This window comes from Rhinolophus sinicus, linkage group LG01 (genome assembly GCF_036562045.2).
Source record: "Rhinolophus sinicus isolate RSC01 linkage group LG01, ASM3656204v1, whole genome shotgun sequence".
Classification (NCBI taxonomy): Eukaryota; Metazoa; Chordata; class Mammalia; order Chiroptera; family Rhinolophidae; genus Rhinolophus; species Rhinolophus sinicus.
In genome coordinates, this window is record NC_133751.1 from 149152094 (window position 1) to 149175589 (window position 23496).

Sequence of the window (23496 nt, forward strand, 5' to 3'; positions counted from 1 at the left end):
AAAAGAAAAAAGTTAATTCATATAATGAAGACCTTTCTTCCTTTTATTGGGTCATTTTATGTGCTGTGGTATGTCTTGTGCATAGGTCTATAGTGTTACCCTCAGAAGTATCTCCTCCAGATCATTTTTATTTGGCTTGTTAATACAGCCAGACACCAGCTCAGACTCCTGCCTTTCCACACTCTGCCCTAGCCCAACCCCACGTAGCTCTTATGATGAGGGCAGACAGAGATCAAACTAGATGATCTAAAATCCAATCAACAAACCACTAGCCGGAAAGTCAAATGTGAAGGGCTAAGAGGTAAGGACTCTACATTAGCATCTGACCTTTTCAAAGAATCTTAATTCTCTTAATGCCTCGAACATCTTGAATTTTTTTGGTCCTGACACAGTATATGCCCTAATTTATGATATGCTATTTCTGTTTGGAAATCTCTAATAATGTTTAATTACTAGTTGCTTACTTAAATAATATTTTTTGGCAGGTTGAAATTCACTATTATAAAGAGAAAGAATTCAGTTATCATTCATTTGCTGTATAACTCCATATTGGCTCAGCTACTCCATCGTGATGCAAGTGAAACATTTGTTTTTCTCTCATTTTGTGGAGAGGCCTCGATTTTGGTGGTGTAACATTTGAGCATTGTTAAACAGATTAATATCTGCTGCCAAAATGACTTTAAGCTCTTTTATCTATATATGGCAGAAAAACATGTTATTTGTTTGTTAATTTGGGTAATTAAACATATTTTTGTCCTGTTTTAAAAATTAAATCATATATCATATATGATATGTGTATCATATCTACCATATCATATATATACAATATGCATCTGAAATTTTAAAAATAGTATTTAAAAATGCATAATGAAGTTGTAAACTTTTAGAAATATGCCTTCAAATACCATTTACGTATTCCTTCTATCTCATCTTTGTATAAAATTGTTCAAATTTACACATATATGAGAATTCTAGAAAGTTCCTATGTGTTAGATTGGTCCATATACATTTAATGAAGTTCTCTCCTTATCATTCATTACGTGTTTCTAAACAAAGATTGTTTCTATTATTTCATTGACCACCAGAGGTCTCCAAAAACAAGCCATCCAATAGAACAATTACTATCAAGCAGGAAAGTGTTACATATGAAATCAAATACATTGTGTGAGGATCAAATCCTAACTATGTTCTCCATTTTTTTTTTTTTTTAGCAGAAAGATAGCAATGTATTTTTTACATGGGCTTCTCTTGACTTGGAGAGGATTTAAAAAAAGCAATTTCCACAAGATTGGTACTACCATATGTTAGGACATAAAATATTTAATGAGCATATTCATTATCAATGGTTCTATCCTTATACTACATAAAGGACTTGAGATGGAGTCAGCAGAGGCACAGAAAAAAATTCATCCCCTCGCCACCTCTGACTCTTCTCACCTACCGACTGTTGCACTGCTCACTCCTACACCCTTGGCAATTACATGTGTCTGTAAGACTATTTAAAATAATGCACCTTATAAAATAATATTTTCTGAATAATGAAGAGGATTATCTAGAGTGGCTTTCACTTACTTAGAGGCAATGGTAGAAAACAAACCTCCCAGGAATTCCCCTGTCCCTAGTCTCCTCTTTCCACACAAAGCCCTGTTTATATTTGATTTTTATCTGAAGAGAGATAAATGTTTCTTTTATTCTGCTAATAATTGAAGCCCAAAACTCAAGTTAGAATAAAGATAAGGAAGGATTTATCTGAAGAAATGTAGCATTGGAGATGTTTTGAAATTTGGAAAACAGAATTTGTTGATAACTAAATATGCAGATACCATATAATGCCATCCAGCCTTTTATGATAGCAGAATAAGTGTGATTGTTTTACTATAGGTATCCATAAAGTACCTGGAGGATAAGCTATTCACTGTAGAAACACTGAAACCCAAAAAGGAATGGTTTGACCATTGGAATTTTAAGGTCAACACTCAGTATCTCTTTGTACCTGATAGCAATTACATACCATAGAACTCCCATGCTGACACAGGTGCCACGGCTATTCCACACTTGAACACGTGACTTCCTGCTCCCAGGACCATCGAGGTTACGTACCCTCCATATGACTACAGGATGGAAACAGTTATTTTTATGGAGGTAAAGGAATTAAGGACATATGGTAAGCGAGTCGCAGTTTTGCATTTCTCACATCTTTATATATTATACCATGCCACTTTAGAGATAGAAAGCATAGTAGAGGAGGCTTAAATTGGCCTTAATTGGACTGTACTAAAGGCTACAATTTACAGAGCCCTAGTCCCTTTTCTTGGTAGATGTGAGGGAAAAGTATTGAAAAGTTGCTGGGTAATACCAATTACAGAAAAAGTAAAAGCAAGATACACTAAATCTTCACAGACCTTGACTCATGAGAAAAGTCTCCCTTCCTCCCTCCCTTGCTCTCTCTTTCCCTCCCTCTTTCTCTTCTTCCTCACTTTTCTCCCTCATCATAACAAACAAATGTGGAAGCCTGGCTAATAGGGACTCATTGCTCGGAGATCTAAGATATTTTATTTAAACTTTCTTAGATTAAAAGGATAGACATGATTTTCATCCCCAAATATTTACATCCAAAAGATACATTATCCTGCTCTGGGTTATATTCACTAAGAAATGCATATAGATTCATCAGCCAAACAACTACTCACCCAGCCCCAAATTGCAATTCGTTCGTGGTCCACAAATCCCATTTTTGAAAATTGCCTAAAATACATGGAAGAAGTCCATGAATTAGCATTACATTGTATACAGAAAACTAAGATGAATACACAAATGTGAAGCCCTGCCATTTGTTTTCTATTCCATTCTATTAGAAACCAAGATATATTACTGCCAGCAATCAAACATCCGAGATCAATGTCTATCATTTTTAACTTAACAGCAAGATGAACAAGGTTTACTTTTGCTGGACTCCATAAAAATTGTGTGTGTGTGTGTGTGTGTGTGTGTGTTTCACAGAAAACAAATCCTGGCAGTTTTTTTTCACAGCTTTATATAAAAATTTGCAGCCCAGATGCACTTTTCTTTACATAATTGAATTTAAATCTCTCCAGATGTTTTTCAGTTTAAGAGAGGCTGCCCCTGCCATGGAGAAATATAGGGGCATGCAGAACATCTGGGTAGGGCTTAGAAATGTATCTGAGCCCCCTACCTGAGAACATAAACATGAATCTCTAAATAAATCCCTTCTTATGCTGGATGTTGATTAGTTAGTTCAGCGTCATTATATAAGGACTTTTTCCTTGATGGATGAAGAACTCTTTTTGCCACAAAATTGTGTTCGGGAATGAAAGCCAGGTAAAGAAAGGCGAGAAATGTTTTATGCACTGGTTTCTTAATCCTACCTTACATCAAAAGATCATTTATTTACTTAAAAAAATCTAGTAAATGGGAACACTTAACTTGTATTGAGGAGTGTGGGAAACCTATGTGTGACTTTGAGAATCTGTGTTTTTCAGTTGATGCTGTCTTAGGCTGCCCTGAGTTAAGCAATATTAGCTAAGCAATATTAAAACAAAATTAAAGTATGTAGTTTTCAACTCCTTACTTTCTCCACATAAACTTTGAAAACTTAGAATACATATGTACAGACATGCACACCAAGTCATGAGTGTACAAGTTGATAAATCTTTACAAACTGAGCATATCCTTAAACAAAGATATAGTACATTATCACCCAGAAGTCTCTGGATCATTTCTCCTTTTGCAAAAGGAAAAAAATAAAATATTTTCCTTTTATTGGATTCTATAAAAATTTCACCGGAATTTGTGCCATGGTTTTTAATTATATATATTCATACATTGGATCACGCAGAATGTACACTTTTGTGTCTGGCTTCTCCCATTCTATAGTCTATTTGTAAGATCCATTTATGTGGTTGTATATAGTTGTTGTTAGTTGCTGAAATACTATCCCATTGTATAAACACTATATCTCATTACTTTATTTTTTATTTTTTATTTTTTTATTGGGGAACAGTGTGTTTCTCCAGGGCCCATCAGCTCTAAGTAGTTGTCCTACAACATAGTTGTGGAGGGCACAGCTCACTGGCCCATGTGGGAATCGAACCAGCAACCCCATTGCTCAGAGCTCGAGCTCTAACCAACTGAGGCATCTGGCTGCTCCCATCTCATTACTTTTTTAACTGGAGTTGCATATTATGGTTACTCAATTCTGTAACTTTAGGGCTTATGTCAATCAGATCTGGAATCTATGTCCTTTCTCACAGAGGACTAACCTGGATAAATAAATAAAAATATTTAAAAATATTACAGCCTCACTAACAAATTCATCCTCTCTCTAATTTAAACCTCTTTTTTTTTTTTTTTAGTTTTAAGGAAAATAGTTAATCATTAACTTTGGTATAAGAGTCTCAGGGATACTCAATAAATTGCCATCTTCTCTTTTTCAGTTGTTCCATTTCTTAAAGGCATTTTCCTCCACCCATTTAATCATTCAGAATTTCACAACGTTATTTTAAATCACCTACTTATGTTCCGCAGACATCCACACACTTGGTTATAGAAATTCAAAGATTCCATTTCCTATTTATCAGTTGACTGCAATTGAATATAAGACTTGGAGTGAGACCTGGATTCAAATTCTGACTGACCTTGGCAAATTACCTGACTTAGGAGCCTCTATTTCTTTACCTGAAATATGGGATAAAAGCATCCACCTCCCAGGGTTGCTGTGCAGCTTCAAAGATGATTCAAGTAAAACATTTCCCATGTTACATGCACATTACTGAGTAACCATCATTTATAATTAAAATCTCTCAAGTCAGATCATGTTTATCTATAATCCCATAACTGTAGAGCACAAGAATGAGATTCATACTTTCCGAAGCCCTTATAATTGTGAACAACGACGGTTGTGCTCTATAGTTTTCCCAGAATTAGATGAGGAGTAACCCTCATCCAGCCGGTGGTAAGAGCCACTCCTAGGACGTCATAGCCTTCACCCGCCTCTGGTGTAAATGAACACTGGTCTCCTCTACTGATCCCTTACAATAGTCTGCCTGCTTAGATATTTACTCAGGGGTACATATATCCCTCCGTTTGTCCATGTGTTTGATGAATTTTGAGTCTCTGTTCCTTGAAGGTGGTAGCACATATGTCAGTTCCCTTTCTAGAGTCACATACAGAAAGGGATTTAGGAAATATCTTCTTTAAAACTTTATATAAATCTACATAATGATGTACATTTTTATCTAAACATGATAGCTTCACAAAAAATCCACCCCAAAGATGAAAGATTACAAATTCATCCGAGGACACTTTAATTTTTTTGCGTTTTATGAATTTAAAATATAAATTGAGGAGGAAAAAAAAAATCAGATGACCTTTGAATTCATCTCCTAGTCACTCACCTGGCTGCTTCAATTTGATCTTGAACTTCCAGTGTTCCCAGTCGTCTGTTGATTGCGTGCATGATCTTATCTCCTTGGTAACCACTTCCTCTGCCATCAAAGCTAGCTACTATAATGTTTTCTGTGCTTGCAAGGTAAGTAGCCCAGTTGAGTGTGAATGTGGCATCTGCTTTTTGACTACAGGGTCCTGCATACCTGTGAAAAAACCCAAATTGTTAGCCTGTGTGGTTTTCCTAAATCAAATGAGGAGTGCTTATATTCCTTGTCCCTGTGGACAAGACGTGTGCATTTTTTCCCATCATGAGCCTGAAATCGTGCCATCTGAGGTGTTCATCATGGGTTCTCTAAAACTTGACAACATTACTATAATGACTGAGTATTTCCTTCAAAGATACCCATCAGTGTAATCTTTGAAGACTGTTATCAAACACAGACTTTATAGGCCAACATTTTCTAAGTCAGATATATCTTGGAAATCAAACAAATAAATTCTCTAATTGTTCGGATAGGGGGAATTGTGTCATGAAAAATTAATGAGGATGACAATAAATGCAGCTCTGAGTAGATTTTTCCATTTCAGCTTACAAACACTCCTAGACTACAAAGTGTGTTTCCTAGTTTGGATCTTTCTTAAAGATTTTGACTGCCGTGTGATATGCATTGCACTCCCCCCAGTACCCAGCATCATGTTACACACTATTGCTCTGCAAATCATTGTGGAATGGGCCAAAGTATGAATCAACACAATTCCTCAAAACATCAAAGGAGAAGTAAACTGTGTTGGAAAATGGGTATGTGGTTAGGCCTTCTATTTATTAATAAGCTTAACTCCTTTATGTCTACAATTTTCACAAGCTACAACCTACATCCCACGTAGCTGTATGCACAGTCTCCCTCAAGCAATCTCATTTCCCTTTGTTAATCAAGAGAAGCTCCCTATAGTTCATTCCATCTCATTTAAATATATCGACTCTGCACCATCTACAGGACTCCTGGGCCCAGATCTTCTCCAATAACTCTTCCCTCCCCAGCCCATCTCTCCTACTGAGCTGCTCACTGTCCCCTCCGCAGGACTGCCTGGCTGCCTTTGCTAACATTTTCCTCCCTTTCCTGAGGGATGGCAGTCAAAAGAGCTTTCATTTTAAATAATTATTGCATTATTTTAATTTTTAAATAAACATTGTAACATTCTAACTTTAAAATGAAGGTACTCAGTCATGCATTTCTTGGGCATGTAAACATTTTTTAACGTGTGCAATGCCTTGGTCCTTTGGATGATATTAAATTTGGTAGAGCAACAGCTTCTCTTAATAATAGTTAACATAACATTAAATAGCATTATTTTTAAAAATAGAAAACAAACTTTAGACATCTAAGGACATGAAGAGGAAAATCACTGAAAAGAAATGACACTAAATTTACCTTTTTTCTCTCTCTCTTTTTTTAAAACTTAATTATTACTTACTAGGGAGTCAAAGAAGACAAAAATATCACTCTTTTCTAAAGGATCCTTTTTTCGGGATTGGGGGCTAAAGTCTAAAGAAAATTAATGGTCACTAAAGTCAAAACTAGGCTTAATGAAAATCAAATAGCACATCTGGAAGTCTAAAATACCTCTTTCTCTTTCTTTGAGCTCTTATGTTTTGTTTATATGGAACTTGAAATACAATAGAAGAAGGTTGTGCCTGATGAATATCTGTAACCCTCCTCTTCCTCCTTTATTTCCTTTTCTTTTCCTTTTTTCTTTTCTTTCTTTTTTTTTTTTTTTTTGCTAGTAACAACTTAAAAGTGTTGCCCCTGAGCTTGAGCTTCAGTTTTCTCTTCTATATAATTGGCCTCATACATGGGTTTGCTATGTGAGTGAATTAAGGCAAATTACCTGGCCGACAGCAGGCACCAAGCACATTTGTTATTTTGTTTTGTTTGTAATAAAGGAAATGAGTCATGTTAAAACAGGAAGACTGGAATTGTGGTATTATGGGTGAGGTCAGCACTTTTGGAAGGATTAAAGTAAAATGTATTCCTAATAATTATCAAAGTTATTTTACAAAGCTGCCATATTTAGAATTCACATGAGTTCACAGTTGCTGCTCAAAGACTTGTGATTTTGGAACTTTCTCCATGACTTGAAGAAGTTTGGATTATAATGAATACTTTCCTATGTCACATATGTTCTCTTCACCAAAAATGGGAATGGAAAATACCAGGCAGGGATATTTCAGGAACTAAAGAAACAGAAACCTGATATCCTAATGAATGAAAGGCAATCATGAGAGACATTTACGAAAGTTTGGGGGTAAGGAAACTGTAAAAACTGTTGATACCCATCTCTTGCTCATTAAAATGCCCACAGTGAAAGAATGAAAATGGGGACTTGAGAATTCCTTTGGAATTCCATTGGAATTCAGGGAAACAAAAGCCATATACCATTTTGATGAAAGAAGACTACCTTCTCTTTTAGAAAGAAGGTAGAAAACAGGTTTGGGTTTGTGGTTACAAAATGGAAGGAAGAAATAGTAAAATTGCTTCACAATGATTCCGGAAGACAGAAAGGGTGCATTTGGCTATATTTATCAGTCAGCTAAACTAGGAAAAAAAAAATAGTATGATGGTTAATTTCTAAATATTTCCCTCCTCTTGAATACTTACACATCTATTAGTAGAGGATATTTCTTGGATTTATCAAAATGAGGAGGCAAGATCATCTGATACCAAAATTCTAAACAAATGGAAAGATTAATTAGTGAATTAAGAACAATTATTAGCACATGATTTTGGTTCCTTACCTGTCAATGATAAGTCATATCCAGTGTTTAACAATTTGTTAAACTAGGATTAAAAAAATAAAATGAACTGGTTCAATTCAGCATGTTTTTAAGAAACATAGACATTCTCCTTTAGGTTACAATACTAATTCAGATGAAAAGAATAAAGTTGTTTCTAATGTATTTATTAAATACATTTGTGCCTCATAAAATAAAAATGCATTTTAGAATTGCTAATGTTTTGTTTTTACAATTCTGTTCTTTTGGCATTTGATCTACTTATCTAGTTTGTTTATGGCTTATGTTCTAAGTTTGCTTCCAAAATGTTTTCCTCTTTTTGAATTTCCTTAAAGATACTTAGGATTTTTAGTTGGTCCCAATTCTATTTTAAAATTCTGATTTAATAACGTTTTTGTAATTGTTATTGCCATGCCACACCTCAAAGCTGAGTTCCCATTCTCAGTTGTGTGTTTCACAGAGTAAGTCAGGTTTACATGGAGCAAACCGTTGTGTACGTTCTACTTGACCTTCCGTAGATCTGTTTAATTCTCTGTGCTTGATTTAACATCAGTTTAATAAAATTTGTCCCTAAATAATGAATTGGTTTCCTTTGTTTCCAAATTCAAGATGATGAGCTTGACTAATAAATCTAAAAGAGAGAGAGAGAGAGAGAAAAAAAAAGGAGAGTCGTTCCATATTTTAACAAGATTATTTCCATCGTCCGTGGATTTAACGTGTAGGGAAAAACTTCCCTATCTCTATCTCTAGAGCTGCTTCTTCCTATGTTTATCTTTGATTTTGTTTTTTGTTACAATATTTTGGTTAAGGAAAAAAGAAAGGGTTAGGAGGAGTACAAACTTCATATAGATTTTTTTCAATTGGTATTTTACTGATTATTTTATGCCTTCTGATTAAATATACATATAAAAACAAAAATTCTAGTCTATTATATTTTGAACTATCAATTGATCTTTTTTTTACAAACAAAAATATAACACAAAATAATCTTTATTGTAAATCGATGCAGCCAATTGATTCTCACAGAATACTTTCGTTGATTTTTGCTGAAGTCTTGCATTTAAAGCCAGCCTACAGTTTCAATTGACAAGTATCTATCAAATATAAACATTGATTGATATTTTAATTTACATTAACATATGAGACAAAAATGAAACAGCAAAGACATATTGAAACTTCAATATTTTGTAAATGAAGTAAGCAGCTTCTTTGTTGAATTGGTTAATAATGTTCAAATACTGGAAGAATATTTCTCAATTTGTTGTGCTATCCACAATGTAATTTCTACAGATATGAGACACTTAAGTTTAATCTGCGTTATTAACATTTTTCATCACTTTTTTATTTTCTTACTTAATTTTTTTATTTTTTGAAAAGATTTTTATTAAAATATAGCTAACATACAACATTATGTTAGTTTCAGGTGCACACCATACTTTTCAACATTTATACACCTAAAGAAGTGATCACTATAATAAGAGCAGCAACCATATGACACTGCATGATGCTATCACAATATTATCGACTGTATTTCCTATGTTGTACATTACATCTCCATGACTTATTTGTTTTATACCTGGAATATGGACCTCTTATGCCCCTTCAACTCCCCCCCCCTTTTAAAAATTTTCAATTACACTTGACAATATTATTTAACATTAGTTTCAAGTATACAGCATAGTGGTTAGTCAATTATATAATTTTTAAAATGATCCCCCTGACTAGTCTAGTACTTACGTGGCACTATACATAGGTATTACCATATCATTGACTATATTCCTTGAGCTTTACTTTCCATCCCCATGACTATTTTGTAACAACCAGTTTATCCTTCTTAATCCTTTCATATTTTTCACTCTGTCCTCCAACCCCCCTCCCATCTATCACAACAACAAATCTAGTACCAATCTGACACCATACATAGTTATTACAATATTATTGACTATAATCTTTATGCTATACCCTACATCCCCATGATTACTTTGTAACAACCAATGTGTACTTCTTAATCCTTTCCATTTTTCACTCACTCTCAACACCCCTCCCATCTGGCAAATATCAATATGTTCTGCATACCTATGAGTTTGTTTCTGTTTGTTTTGTTCTTTAGATTCCACATATAAGTGAAATCACACTGCATCTGTCTTTCTCTGTCTTATACTCCACTCAGCACAATACCCTCCAGGTCCATCCATGCACGCACAGATGGCAACAACCCATCCCATTCCATGGCTGAGCAATATTCCATTGTGTATATGTACCACCTCCTCTTTATCCATTTTTCCACTGATGGACACCCAAGCTGCCTCCACATTTCAGCCATTGTAAACAATGCTGCAATGAACACATGCATGCACATATCACCTCAAAGTAACATTTTGGGTTTCTTTAGATAAATGCCCAGAAGTGGGATTACAGGATCCATTTTCATCTCTTGTTATAGTCTTTGTTTTAAAGTCTATTTTGTTTGGTATAAGTATTGCTATCCTAGCCTTTTGTTTTGTTTTGCTTTTTTCATTTCCATTTTAATGAAATATCTTTTCCATACCTTTACTTTCTATCTGTGTGTACTTTTTAATCTGAAGTGAGTCTCTTGTAGGCACATATAGGAGGGTTTTGTTTTCTTATCCATTCAGCCCTCCAATGTCTTTTGATTGGAGTACTTAATCCATTTACATTGAAAATAATTGTTGATAGATATGTAGCTATTGCTATTTTATTCATAATTTTCATCTTTTTTTTTTTCCATCTTAAAGAAGTCCCTCAAAGATTCCTTGTAATACTGGTTTGGTGGTGATGAACTCCTTTAGCTTTTTTTTTTTGTCTGGGAATCTCTTTATGTGTACTTCAATGCTAAATGATAGCTTTGCTGGATAATCTTGGTTGTAGATCCTTGCTTTACATCACTTTGAATATTTTGTGCTAATCCCTTCTGGCCTGCAAAGTTTCTGTTGAGAAATCACCTGATAATCTTATGGGAGCTCCTTTATAAGTTACTAGTTGTCTTTCTCATGCTGCTTTTAGGATTCTTTCTGTCTTTAATCTTTGCCATTCTAATTATAACGTGTGGGCCTCTTTGGGTTCATCTTTTTTTGGGACTCCCTGCACTTCCTTGTATGCCTATTTCCTTCCCCAGGTTAGGAAAGTTTTCAGTCATTATTTCTTCAAATAGGTTCTCAATCCTTTGCTTTCTCTCTTCTCCTTCATGTACTCCTACGATGCGAATGCTATTATGCTTGATGTAGTCCCAAAGGTCTCTTAAACTGTCCTACCATTTTTGGATTCTGTTTTTCTTTTTGCTGTTCTGATTGGGTGTTTTCTGCTATCCTCCCTTCCAAATTGCTGATTCGATCCTCTGTTTCATATAGTCTGCTGGTGATTCCTTCTAGTGCATTCTTCATTTCAGTTATTGTATTCACTTCAGACTGGTTCTTTTTTATGGTTTCTGTGTCTTTTTTTTAATTATTATTCGTGCTGTCTCTTTGTTGAAGTTCTCACTAAGTTCCTTGAGCATTCTTATAGGCACTGTTTTTCACTTTTTAAATTTTTAAAAATTTTTATTGGAGAATATTGGGGAAGAGTGTGCTTCTTTCCAGGGCCCATCAGCTCCAAGTCATTGTCCTTCAATCTAGTTGTGGAGGGTGCAGCTCAGCTTCAAGTCTAGTCGCCATTTTCAATCTTAGTTGCAGGGGGCGCAGCCCACCATCCCATGCGGGAACTGAACCAGCAACCTTGTTGTTAAGAGCTCATGCTCTAACCAACTGAGCCATCTGGCGTCCCTCCAGCAGCTCAGCGGCAGCTCATTATCTTCATTTTAGTTGTCGAGAGCACAGCTCACTGGCCCATGTGAGAATTGAACCAGCCACCCTGTTGTTAAGAGCTTGTGCTCTAACCAACTGAGCCATCCAACTGCCCCCTATAAGCATTGTTTTGAACTCTGTGTCTGGTAGCTTGCTTGCTTCCATTTTGTTTAGTTGTTTCTGGAGTTTTCTCCTGTTCTTTCATTTGGGATGCATTTCTTTTTTTCCTCATTTTTGCTGCCTCTCTGCTTGTTTCTATGTATTAGGTAGATCTGCTATATCTTCCAGTCTTGGCTGGGTGGCCTATGGGGCCCAGTGGCACAGTTTCCCTGGTCACCTGAGCTGGGTACTCCAGGAATTTCCCTTATGTGTGCCCTCCTGCTGTAGTTGAGCCTTGATTGCTCTTGGCACATCTGTGGGTAGTTTTGACCCTTGGGCTGATTGGCTGTGGGTTTTGGTCGTGACCACATCTTATGAGCTACTATGAGGGTGCAAACCCCACAGAATGGGATTTGTTCCAGTGGGCTCTGGGGTCTGTTGAGACTGCCCCATGTGTGCTGTTTGTGGGGTTAATTGGATGGTGCTCTGCTGTGGTCTGAAGACAATATTGAAGTATATTGGTTCTGGGGCCTCTTGGGAGGGGCTGTGGTGCAGGCCTATGTCACCGACTGCCTGTGACAAGCCAGGGACTACCTGTAGGAGCTACAAAGCAATCTGCAGTTTTTTGCTGCCTGTGATAACACTGAAGGCATGTGGGAGATGCCACGCTGTGAACCGAGGACAGCTGCCACCAGTACTGGGCCTGGGGTAGCTCTGTAAAAAGCTAGGACACCCTGAAGTAAATTCTGGTTGTTGCCAGTGCTAAGCCTCGAGCAACTCAGTCAAAGTCTCTGAGGCCAGTAACTGCCTGCCTGGGGGCCGTGGACTCTGATAGATTTCCAAGAAAGAGTGCAACATGAGTAGGGCTGGCTGCTAGCCAGAAAGTGCTGCTGGTGTTGGGGTAACTGGGTAGGGCAGGTACCCAGTGAGTCAGCAGGTTGAAGCAGTAGAGCTCACCAGGCCAATCAGATTTAGATTTGGCCTGTGGGGGCGGGCTCAACGCAGGCAAGATGGTGCTCGCCTGCCAGCTGCACTGGAGAAGGACCCCACACAGAAAATGATGACTACTCTCCAGCCTTCGCCTGGAAGCAACGCACCTAGTCTGCCCCCCGAGTGCCTCTGATGCACCTTGAGCCACTGTCCCTTCGCTGGAACCCATGGTGAGTACCTGCGAGTGAGAGAGCCTGTGCGTGGGCTGTTTCAGAATACGCCTGGGTTTCCTGAAGCCTGTGTCCCACCCAGATGGTCGGAATCTCCACTGTTTTTCACAGCCAGATATTGTGGGGGCTTCTCTTCCAGGCACCAGTACTCTGGGTGTGGGGGGCTGGTGTCTCTTGCTCCTCTGAGGTAACCTCTGTGGCCACAATATCCCTCCTGATTCTCAACCGGCACAAGGAGGTTTTGAGACTGCCCTTTTCTCATCTCTACCTCTCCTACCAGTCTCAACGTGGCTTGTTCTTTATATTATTAGTTACAAAGCTTTTGTTCAGCCAGACTTCAGATGGTTCCCCTGGTTGATTGTTCTGTAATTTAGTTATGATTTTAATGTATTCACGAAAGGAAACAGGCACAGTGTTTATCTACTCTGCCATCTTGGATCTCCTTTTTCATCACTTTTAAATCATGCATTCTCTAAGGAGGTGATATGGCCCCATGGAGGCAAAAACTGGCTCTTGGGAAAGGGCAAAACATAATATTCTTTGTATGTATAAAGCATAGATATGCATAGAGTACATAAACAGTAGTATATCTGTGGTTTAAATATTCATGTGGAAGAAATAGTTAAGACAAAAATATCCAAAAGGCTCCTTAGGGTGGTGATAATAATAAAATAAAACAAAACAAAAGTTGAGAAAACTTATTTAGACAATCAACAAAACAAGGTATAAAGTCCTGATTTGTAGCATTTGCTGATTACTGTGGTATAAATACTCCCAAAATGGCCAATTTCAAGCCACTAGTGTGACATCACTGAATATGGATTTGGGAAGAGAGGTACAGTAGCATTCCATTATATATTTCCACTATGCAAAAATAATAGATGCAAAGAACCTCAAGAGCATTTAGAGAATAGCAAAGTGTAATAAGATAATTAGAAAATGGTGAGTTTTAAGTGTTATAAATTATTAAATTGAATGTTTATATAATTTTTTTAAATCAAAGGCTTTATTTAAACAAATAGCTTACAAAATCCCGCAAAACTTAATTATTGTCTTTCATGAGCAGTTGTGAGCTAGCTCTTGCACACCACTAGATGGTAAATGCAAAATTTATCCGTGGGGCTGCCTCATTGGCACCTGAAAGAGACAGCTTTTCTTTCTTTCTTTTTTAAGATTTTTATTAAAATATAGCTAACATACAATATTATATTAGTTTCAGGTGTACATCATAATTATTCTACAGCACCCACCTGGCACTGTACATAGTTATTACCATCCCCCTGACTACTTTGTAACAACCCATTTGTGCTTCTTAATTCCTTCCCCTTTTTTACTCACCCCCAACCCCCTCCCACCTGGCAATCATCAAAATGTTCTCTTTATCTCTGAGTTTGTTTCTGTTTCATTTGCTTGTTTATTTTGTTCTTTAGATTCCACTTATAAGTGAAATCATATGACATTTGTGTTTTGCTGTCTGACTTACTTCACTCAGCAAAATGCTCTCTGCTCCATCTATGTTGTTGCAGATGGCAAGATTTCATTCTTTTTTTAATGGCTGAGTAATATTCCATTGTATATATGCACTACCTCTTCTGTATCCATTCATCCATTTAGTAACAGCCAGAGTGGCTTCATATCTTGGCTATTGTAAATAATGCTGCAGTGAGCATATGGGTGAGCACGTCCCCTCATAGTAGCATTTTGGGTTTCTTCAGATGATTACCCAGAATGATCTGGAGTTACTAGGTCCTTCTTTGTCTCTTTTTATAGTCTTTGTTTGAAAGTCTATTTTGTCTGTAGAAGTATTGCTACCCCAGATTTTCGTTTGTTTCCATTTTCATGAAATATCTTTTTCCATCTCTTTACTTTCTGTCTGTGCATGTCTTTTGATCTGAAGTGAATCTCTTGTAAGCAGCCTATGTAAGGGTCTTGTTTTCTTATCCATTCAGCCCCTCTATCTTTTGATTGGAGCATTTAATTCATTTGCATTAAAAGTAATTGTTGATAGGTATATAGTAATTGCCATTTTATTATTTATATTATTTATTTATTTATTTATTTATTTATTTATTTATTTATGTCTTAAAGAAGTCCCTCTAAGATTCCTTGTAATACTGGTTTGGTGGTGATGAACTCCTGTAGCATTTTCTTGTCTTTTTTTTATTCTAAATGACAGCTTTGCTGGGTAGAGTAATTTTGGTTGTAGGCCTTGATTTTCATCACCTTGATTGTTCCTGCCAATCCCTTCTGGTCTGCAAAGTTTCTATTGAAAAATCAGCTGACAATTTTATGGGAGCTCCCTTGTAGGTAACTAACTGCTTTTCTCTTGCTGTTTTTAAGATTCTCTCTTTGTTTTTACCATTGGCATTTTAATTATGATGTGTCTTGGTGTGGGCCTATTTGGGTTCATGTTGTTTCGGAGTCTTTGTGCTTCCTGAGCTTGTATATCTATTTCCTGCACCAGGTTAGAGACGTTTTCTATCATTATTTCTTTAAATAGGTTTTCAATTCCTTTCTCTCTCTCTTCTCCTTTTAGTACCACTGTGATGTGAATATTGGTATGCTTGATGTTTTTGCAGAGGCCCCTTAAACTCATCTCATTTTTTTTTTTTTTTTTTGCCATTCTTATTAGGTATTTTCTGCTACCTTTTCTTCTAAATCACTGATTTGATCCTCTGATTAACCGAATCTACTGTTAATTCCCTGTAATGTATTCTTCATTTCCATTATTTCTGACTGGTTCTTTTTTATGTTTTCTATTTCCATTTTTATGTCTCTTATCTCTTTGTTGAAATTCACACCAAGATCACTGAGCATCCTTATAACCAGTGTCTAAAACTCTGTGTCTGGTAGATTGCTTGTCTCCATTTTGTTTAGTTCTTTTTCTGGAGCTTTGTTCTGTTCTTTTATTAGGGACATGTTTCTTTGTCTCCCCATTTTGGCTTCCTGCCTGTGTTTGTTTCTATGTATTAGGTAGGGCTGCTATGTCTCCTGGTCTTAGTAGAGTGGCCTTATGTAGTAGGTGTGCTGTGGGGCTCAATGGTGCAGTCTTCCTGGTCACCTGCGCTATGCACTTCAGGTTCGTCTCTTGTGTGGGTTTTGTGTGCCCTCTTCTTGTAGTTGAGACTTTGTTGCTGTTTGCACATCAGTTGGAGGGATTGACCCTTGGGCTCATTGGTTGTGAGGACTGTGACTACAGTGGAGGAGTTGTGGTGCAGGGGCTGACCCTACAGAGCAGGCTCTGCCTCAGCAGGGCTTTGGTGCCTGCCTAATCCACCACTTGGGTGGGTTATCCTTGGAGGTGGCCAAGTGATGCTCCAGCTCAGTTTGAAGCTGGCCACTGGGCATGCCAGCCCCAGAACCATTTGGGAGGAGACTCGCTGCAGGTCAAGTTCAGTCTCATCCTGTGTCCCACCTGGGGCCACTGGGGAGGAACCACAAAGCAATCCACAGATAGCTGCTGGCTGCACTGTGCTTAGAAGTGCCTCAAGAGGCCAAGCCTCGAAACAAGGTCGGCTGCTGCTAGTGCTGGGCTTAGGACAGCTCAGCCAGAAGTATAAGACATGCTCAAGCCTCATGTTGGTTGTCTGGGTTCTGCACATCTTTGAGAGACCTTAGGAAAAATCTGCAGCATGAACCAAGGTAGGCAGTTTGTACTAAAAAGCCACCAGAAGTGACTTGAGAGTGTGCCTGAAAGTTGGGTGGGTTGGGTCTCAGAATCACCAAGGTGTGGTGAATGCATAGGGTTAGCCAGCTTGATGGAGCCTCAGATATGGCAGCCATCTGTGTTTGCACATGGGGAAGGAGAAGGGCTCAACAAACAGACAGTGGCTTCTGCCAGCTCCTCCATCTGGGAGAAAGCTGCCCCTCTAGCCCTCATCCTGAAGCCAGACAACTCAGTTCCCCACCATATGTCCCTGTCACCTCTCTAGCTGATGTCCCACCACTGGAGCTCAGATTTGGTCAGTGAGTAAGTCCTTGAGTGGTGCCTTTAGGAAGAGTGCCTGGGACCCTGGCTACTCTCTGTCTCACTCAGTTACAATCTCCACTGTTTTTCACAACCAGAAATTATGGGGATTTCTCTGCCTGGCATTGGGACCCTGGGCTGGGGACCCTGGTGTGACAGTGGGACCCCTCACTCCCTGGGCGGGGGGTGCCTCTGCAGCTGAAATATCCCTCCTGATTTTTAACGGACACATGCAGGTGTGGGACCAGCCTGTTCTGCATCTCTGTCCCTCCTACTAGTCTCAATGTGGCTTTTTCTGTATGTCTTTAGTTGTAGAGCTTTGGTTCAGCAAGATTTCAGGCAATTCTCAATGATGGTTGTTTTATAGTTTAGTTGTAATTTTGATGTGGTCATGAGAGAAGGTAAGCAGTATTTACCTACTCTGCCATCCTGACCAGAATTCTCCCTGATTATAATGTTTTTAATGAATATGTCCAATCTACCATTTGATCGCTCTTTTGTTTGAATCAGCATTAGTTGATTGGAAGTGTTTCAGTTCTACCTTTCTGAAGACTCACAGTCTTTTCTTTCTAGTCCTCAGTCCAACCCCCTCTTTGCTCCCTCCTCCCAGACTCTCCCTCAGGCCCTCTTTTCCTGGAGTTCAACTGATATAACACCTCCCAACTGGACCCTCCCACTCTGGCAGCTCCATCCTTCACTCTCTATCTGGTTATCCATCTAATCCTGTGGTTTCCCTGACCCTAAAACCTTCTGGAGCTCCCCACTGTTTACCAACTGAAATAGAATGCCATATCTCAGTATTCAGTGCCTTCACCACCTGGCAGTCCAATTAGCTCTCCAGAACTCTCTAAGCCCTTGCCAGTTAAGCCTGATACAAGGGGGTGGGGGTAAGTGACACACTGCATTACCTAGGAACTTATTACAAACTCAGAATCCTGGGCCCATGCTGACCAGAATGTATAAGTTAACAAGGTCCCAGGTGACTCATATGCACATTCAGTTTGAATAGCACTGCTCTAAGCTATTCTTCAGAAGTACCCTACACTTTCCAGTGCTTTTCCTGCTTCTTAATATTAGATGAGTTGAGTCTTTTGTATTACTATCCTATATTAAGAAAACAATAAATCTAAAATCCTGATGGATTCCCCCTCCCTTATGAGTTGTCAGCCCTTAATTGAAAAACAACAACAACAAGCAAACAAATAAAAATAAACAAATTACAAGATTCCCTACTCAAAGAAACCCATTGTTCTTAGCGGTCTCTGAATATAATCCATGATCCAGCTATTAGGCCAGGGACTTGGCTAACTATTGAAGCATAGAAGGTTAGGATAAATTCAAGATTTCTCTCCTGAGACTGAAGTTTCATCATCTTATAGTCAACCCTATTTTTTTTTTATACAATCGTTTCAAATATTTTTTGATCTCTTTGGGTTAAAGATAAACTACATTAGCATATCATTAAGTTAAACACACATTTAAGACAATAATAGAACAGAGTTACTATTGGAATGAAATTGAATTAGCAATAGTGCATTTTCTGTAAATAACTTTCCTCTTAACACAATAAATTTTACATAGAATGGTACTGTATTTTAAGACAAATGAATGTAAAAGTAGCAGTTCTTGTAACAGAACATTTCATGGAGAAATAACCTTAAATTAGATTTATATACAATATAAAATGCATATTTTCAGATCAAGTTATCACATATAGTTACATTTTTATTGGTGTTTCCATGAAAAGTTCTGTTCCCAGAGAAATTTAACTTACTTGTTTCATTCAAAATAATGAAGTTCAGTTCTTTTGTGGGCATCTGGACATCCTGCAGCATTTTAGCCAAAGCTGAATTGTCTTCCAGGACTCTCAATTCTAAACAAATATTTGAGACAGCAGTAATTCATTACAATGTGAAGAATTTGAGTTGTTCAAAGCTATAAGGAACAAGTCGGCAATTCACTGATGGGATTTTACATTCAGATTGCAAGCTTTATGTTCAATGTCATTGCTAAGACACTCTAAAATCAAAGAAAATCCCACTATCCTAAGTACATGTTAGTCCTATTTACACACATTTTCCTAAAAAGCAAATGAATGGTGAAATATTTGAAAATACCTTTATCATTGCTGCTGCTATGCATGGTATAGCGGGGCAGACCAGGGCCTGTAAACATAATCAGGGGAAAATATGGTTTAGAGGTTTTGTTTTGTTTTGTTTTTAAAGAGGATAGCATACTTTTCAAAAATAGCATTTATTATCATTTCAGTTTGATAGAATAAATATCAGAGCGGATACGGGGCTTAATAAGTATTAGCTGTTTTTCCTTCCTTAAAATAGTGCAATTTGAGTGTACGAAATATTACTGGAAAGGCACATGGCTCAGGAGAGTGAAGCAGGGAATGAACGTCTCGCCCTGCTGGTGTCTTGGGCACGTTATCATTTCTGTGCCCAATTTCCTCATTTGTGCACTAAACATAGGGACCCCAGGAGAGCTGCTGTCCTTCCTGGCTCTCTAAATCCACAATCCTGCTAAAACCATACCAGCTGAGGCCCCACTCTCCTTAAGGCAGAGCTCTGGAGCCAGCCTCACCTGGGGGCGGGGCATATTTCCCTCCCGCTGTCCCCACCCTGTGGAGTCCCGAGGCCCTCAGCCCCGCAGCGCAACTGCAGAGTGCTTCACTTGGATAAGCGATTCCTCTCTGGCATACATAAGCGTTTTTTCTCATCTGCACACATCTTCACTATCCCAACTGTGGAATTGCAGAGTGGGAGGTAATGTATAGAAAAGCTTTTTAATTTTGATGCGTTTAGATAATAATAGTAATTTTTACACTTGATCAGAACAACAGCAGAGGCATTATACAGATCTGGGTTTGAATCTGGCTTACCTGCTGTGTGACTTAGGACAACATATCTGTGCTTCTCTCTCCTCATATATAAAATGAGGATGAGATTATCGATATTATAGGGTTTCCTTAAGGATCATATGAGATCATGAATGTAAAACTTTTAGCACAGTGCCTAGTATTAAAACACATGCCCAAGAAATGATGACTGAAAATAGCCACAGTAAAGAATCATAAAGAAAATTATAATAGTAAAGAAAGATTCAAAAAACTGGTTTGGAGACCTCTTTTTGGACAGTTCTGTTAAAAATATCCAGATTCTTTCTGTCATTTTGAGAAATAGTCTAGCACAGTGCTTAATGAAGGGCTGGGAAGGCCCAGTCCTGTGTGTGAATCCTGTTGTGCCTTTATTTGCTGTGTGATCTGTGGACATCACCTTGCCTCGCCTTGCTTAGGTTTCTTCATTTATAATAAAGAAAATGGTAATAACAATAGCAATAGAAGATAGAGCTGTAAGCATATTGAGGGGCAGGCACCACCCACATCCAATTGCTCATTTAAAGAGGCAAGTGCATAAAATAATAATTAAAAAACCCGCAATATGTGTGGAGAAAGATAAAGTGTCTCTGATATACATAAGTTCTGGGGTGTGAGTCTTTTCAGTCTAAAGCAAGCTTCTTGGTTGGAATAGGAAGGAAGGGTGATTAACTCACCACTTAAATGTGAGTGAAGAGAATGTACATGATTTCAAGAACTCCTCAGATTCAAAAGCAGAGAATTGAGCAGGGCAGAAACAGTGTTTCCTAAACTAGACACAGAAAGAGAGACTTCAGGCATGAAGACACTGAGCCAGGAGGGTGGTAGGAAGGTTGTTGAGACAGAGGAGGGACAATCAGCTGGGGAGGGAAGGGAAGGGAAAGCATGAAGGCTGAAGGGATGCAGGGAACTATCGCGGATGAGCATTCTGAGTCCCCAGCACCGCTGCTTTCCCTCCCTGTCCTTACCTGAGCATCTCAGTTGATAGTACTTCGCCTCTTTACTAAACGATGCAGAATAGTACTGACACTCTTTTGGATTCAGCTCACAACTAAGACATGTCACTTTTGTGTAGTCATTAAGTTGGATTCTGTAAAACCAGTGGTAGAGATTAAGTGCTTGATTAAAGGACCAATGAAAGAAAGGAATTGAATAATGCTATATTGTAGTTTCAAAAATATCAGAATGCCAAAGCAATCCTTAAAAACCTTTTAAAGTGGGATAAGCATGCAAATTAATTCATAATAACTTCAAACCTTTAATTATTTGAAAATATCACAAAACATCTAATAAAGTAATTGTTTTTGTTAACATGCAGATTGATTTGTAATGGAATAAAAGCATTTGAGAGCAATTTCAGTTTAATATATTAGTTAGGACAAGGAAAAAAAAAAGAGTCCAGAAATTATTCATCAGCTAAAAAGGCTCTAGTCAACAACTCGATAGTGTCCTTACTTATAAAGATTTCTTCCTCCTGGCATGCCTTTATATTCATTACTAATGTAGTATCTGGGAAGAAAACAAATGAAATATACATTAATTATGTTTTTTAAGGAAAGTCAAGTACACTCCATTTACTCTACACCAAGCATTAGTGCTCATACAAATGCGTGTGCATTTAGTGCTTGCCCTTCTTTTATCATTGTTCCCCGTACCCTTATACCCAGAAACCATAACCCCCATCATCTCTAAATAGGGGAGTCTTTTTATTTAATAGACCAAAAGATCTGAATGCTCCCTTAATTTACATGACAAGTAAAAACTCAAAATAAGTCTATTATAAGAAAAATATGACTGGACAACTAGTCTGAAATTAAGACCCCATTTCTCTATGTGGATTTCCATATTTTCTGATCTATAACACAAATTCTGGTGGCAGTATCCCATCAAAGAGAACCTTCAAAAACTGCTTTGGGTGGTGGCAAAATTCTTCCAGGTGAGACCAATAAAAACATTGTAAATGTGCTTAAGATTCTAATGAAATTTAACACTCCCTTTCCCAGCAACTCGTGCGTGGCAGTTGACAGCCCCTGCAAAGCTTTCCATTTTCCAAAGAGTAAGGCTGAGACAAGGACAGATAAAATAGCCTCTCCGAGCCTTCTAAAAATTCAGTGCCGGCTGAAATTAAACAAAATGCCCCTGAGTACTAGTTCAGTATTCCAGGATGGTTAAGAAAAAGGCTACAGCTCTTCTGCTATAAAGCAGGTAAGAGCAAGAGGTACTGCTGCTTCATGGCAGGGTATCAAATCTGCTAAGCATATGTGAAAATCATTAAGGCTTCCGTATGTTAAAAATAAAAAAGTGTACTGAACACATTCCAAACAGACTACTCTTTATTTGTAGGAGATTTTCCCCCATTTCTGGGCAAAGAGGGTGTTATTACGACAAGCACGTTTACATGGTATCGATTATTAGAGTACTCACAGGTAATCACTGTTAAGAGCTGCTATACTGATGACTTCCCAGGCTCCTTTTGTAATAAATGTGCAATTCTGATGGGATTAAAAAAGAGGTTGATTAGCTTCTCTAGTCAAGGTTAAGTGGAGGATTAAATCACATATCAGGAATTCAGATTATCTCATGTCTTTTTCTTGGGTCTCCCCATGCCAGTCACTTTACCCCAGATACCGCCAAAGGAATATGAATTAATCTGATTATTTGAACACACTGATTGACTTTACCCAATGACCTCTACCTCAAGTTAGTTTCATAAAGAGGAGAGCCACCCGAAATAAATTATGTGAGAATACTCACTTGTGTATCTACTTGGAAAAAACAAATGTGTTTGTAGCCCTCCTTATCGCTGATGATTTTGTAGAAACTTTTCCCATCAGAGGTAAAATGAGGTTCTGAAGGCTTAAACTAGAAAATAATAGAAAACAAAAAAACACATTAAAGCACTTTAGTTTCATCTCAGTACCAACTTTAGTTTTAGAAAGTCCTCCCAACACCCATGCTTCATTTACTTGACAAATGAAACCAGAGTGTCTGAAAAGAAAATTCTCCTTCTAGAAAAGGCAGACAACAAGATCTAACTCCTAGGGAATTTTTGTGTGAAGAGTAAATGAGAGAATGAACAGAAAGGGGCTTGCTTTACAAAGGATACTCAACACATAGCAGTGGATACTGCTTTCTTGGACATCTCTCTTTGGAGGATAACTCTATGACTTCTGACCATAAGTGTGCAAAAATTAGCATTAGCTTTTCAGTTTCAAGAATTTCGTTTCCTCAGTGTCACAAATGTGCTTTCTTGAAACAGACTAATATTATTTTTGACTATTTTAGGTTGGATGTGGTTTGTAATTTGAGGGACATTTTTCTCCCTTTTAGACATATTTCTTTTTGAAAACGAGACTTAGAAAGTCTTTAACCATTTCTGGTCTAGACAC

The 23496-nt window shown here is 37.7% G+C and overlaps 1 protein-coding gene across 4 annotated transcripts in view; it reads right to left on the reverse strand.

Moving 5' to 3' along the window:
• The window catches only part of DPP4 (dipeptidyl peptidase 4), an 81427-nt gene that overhangs the window by 13240 nt on the left and 44691 nt on the right, over positions 1–23496 (reverse strand). For all 4 annotated transcript variants that reach the window (XM_074337130.1, XM_074337128.1, XM_019727294.2 and 1 more), the window contains 10 exons: positions 22862–22969; positions 22532–22599; positions 21563–21616; positions 21076–21197; positions 19341–19388; positions 18998–19096; positions 8064–8133; positions 5415–5609; positions 2691–2745; positions 2012–2111 (listed from right to left, as the gene is read on the reverse strand). In XM_074337130.1, the coding sequence (XP_074193231.1) occupies positions 2012–2111; positions 2691–2745; positions 5415–5609; positions 8064–8133; positions 18998–19096; positions 19341–19388; positions 21076–21197; positions 21563–21616; positions 22532–22599; positions 22862–22969 (919 nt within the window). The remainder of the gene's footprint in view (positions 1–2011; positions 2112–2690; positions 2746–5414; positions 5610–8063; positions 8134–18997; positions 19097–19340; positions 19389–21075; positions 21198–21562; positions 21617–22531; positions 22600–22861; positions 22970–23496) is intronic.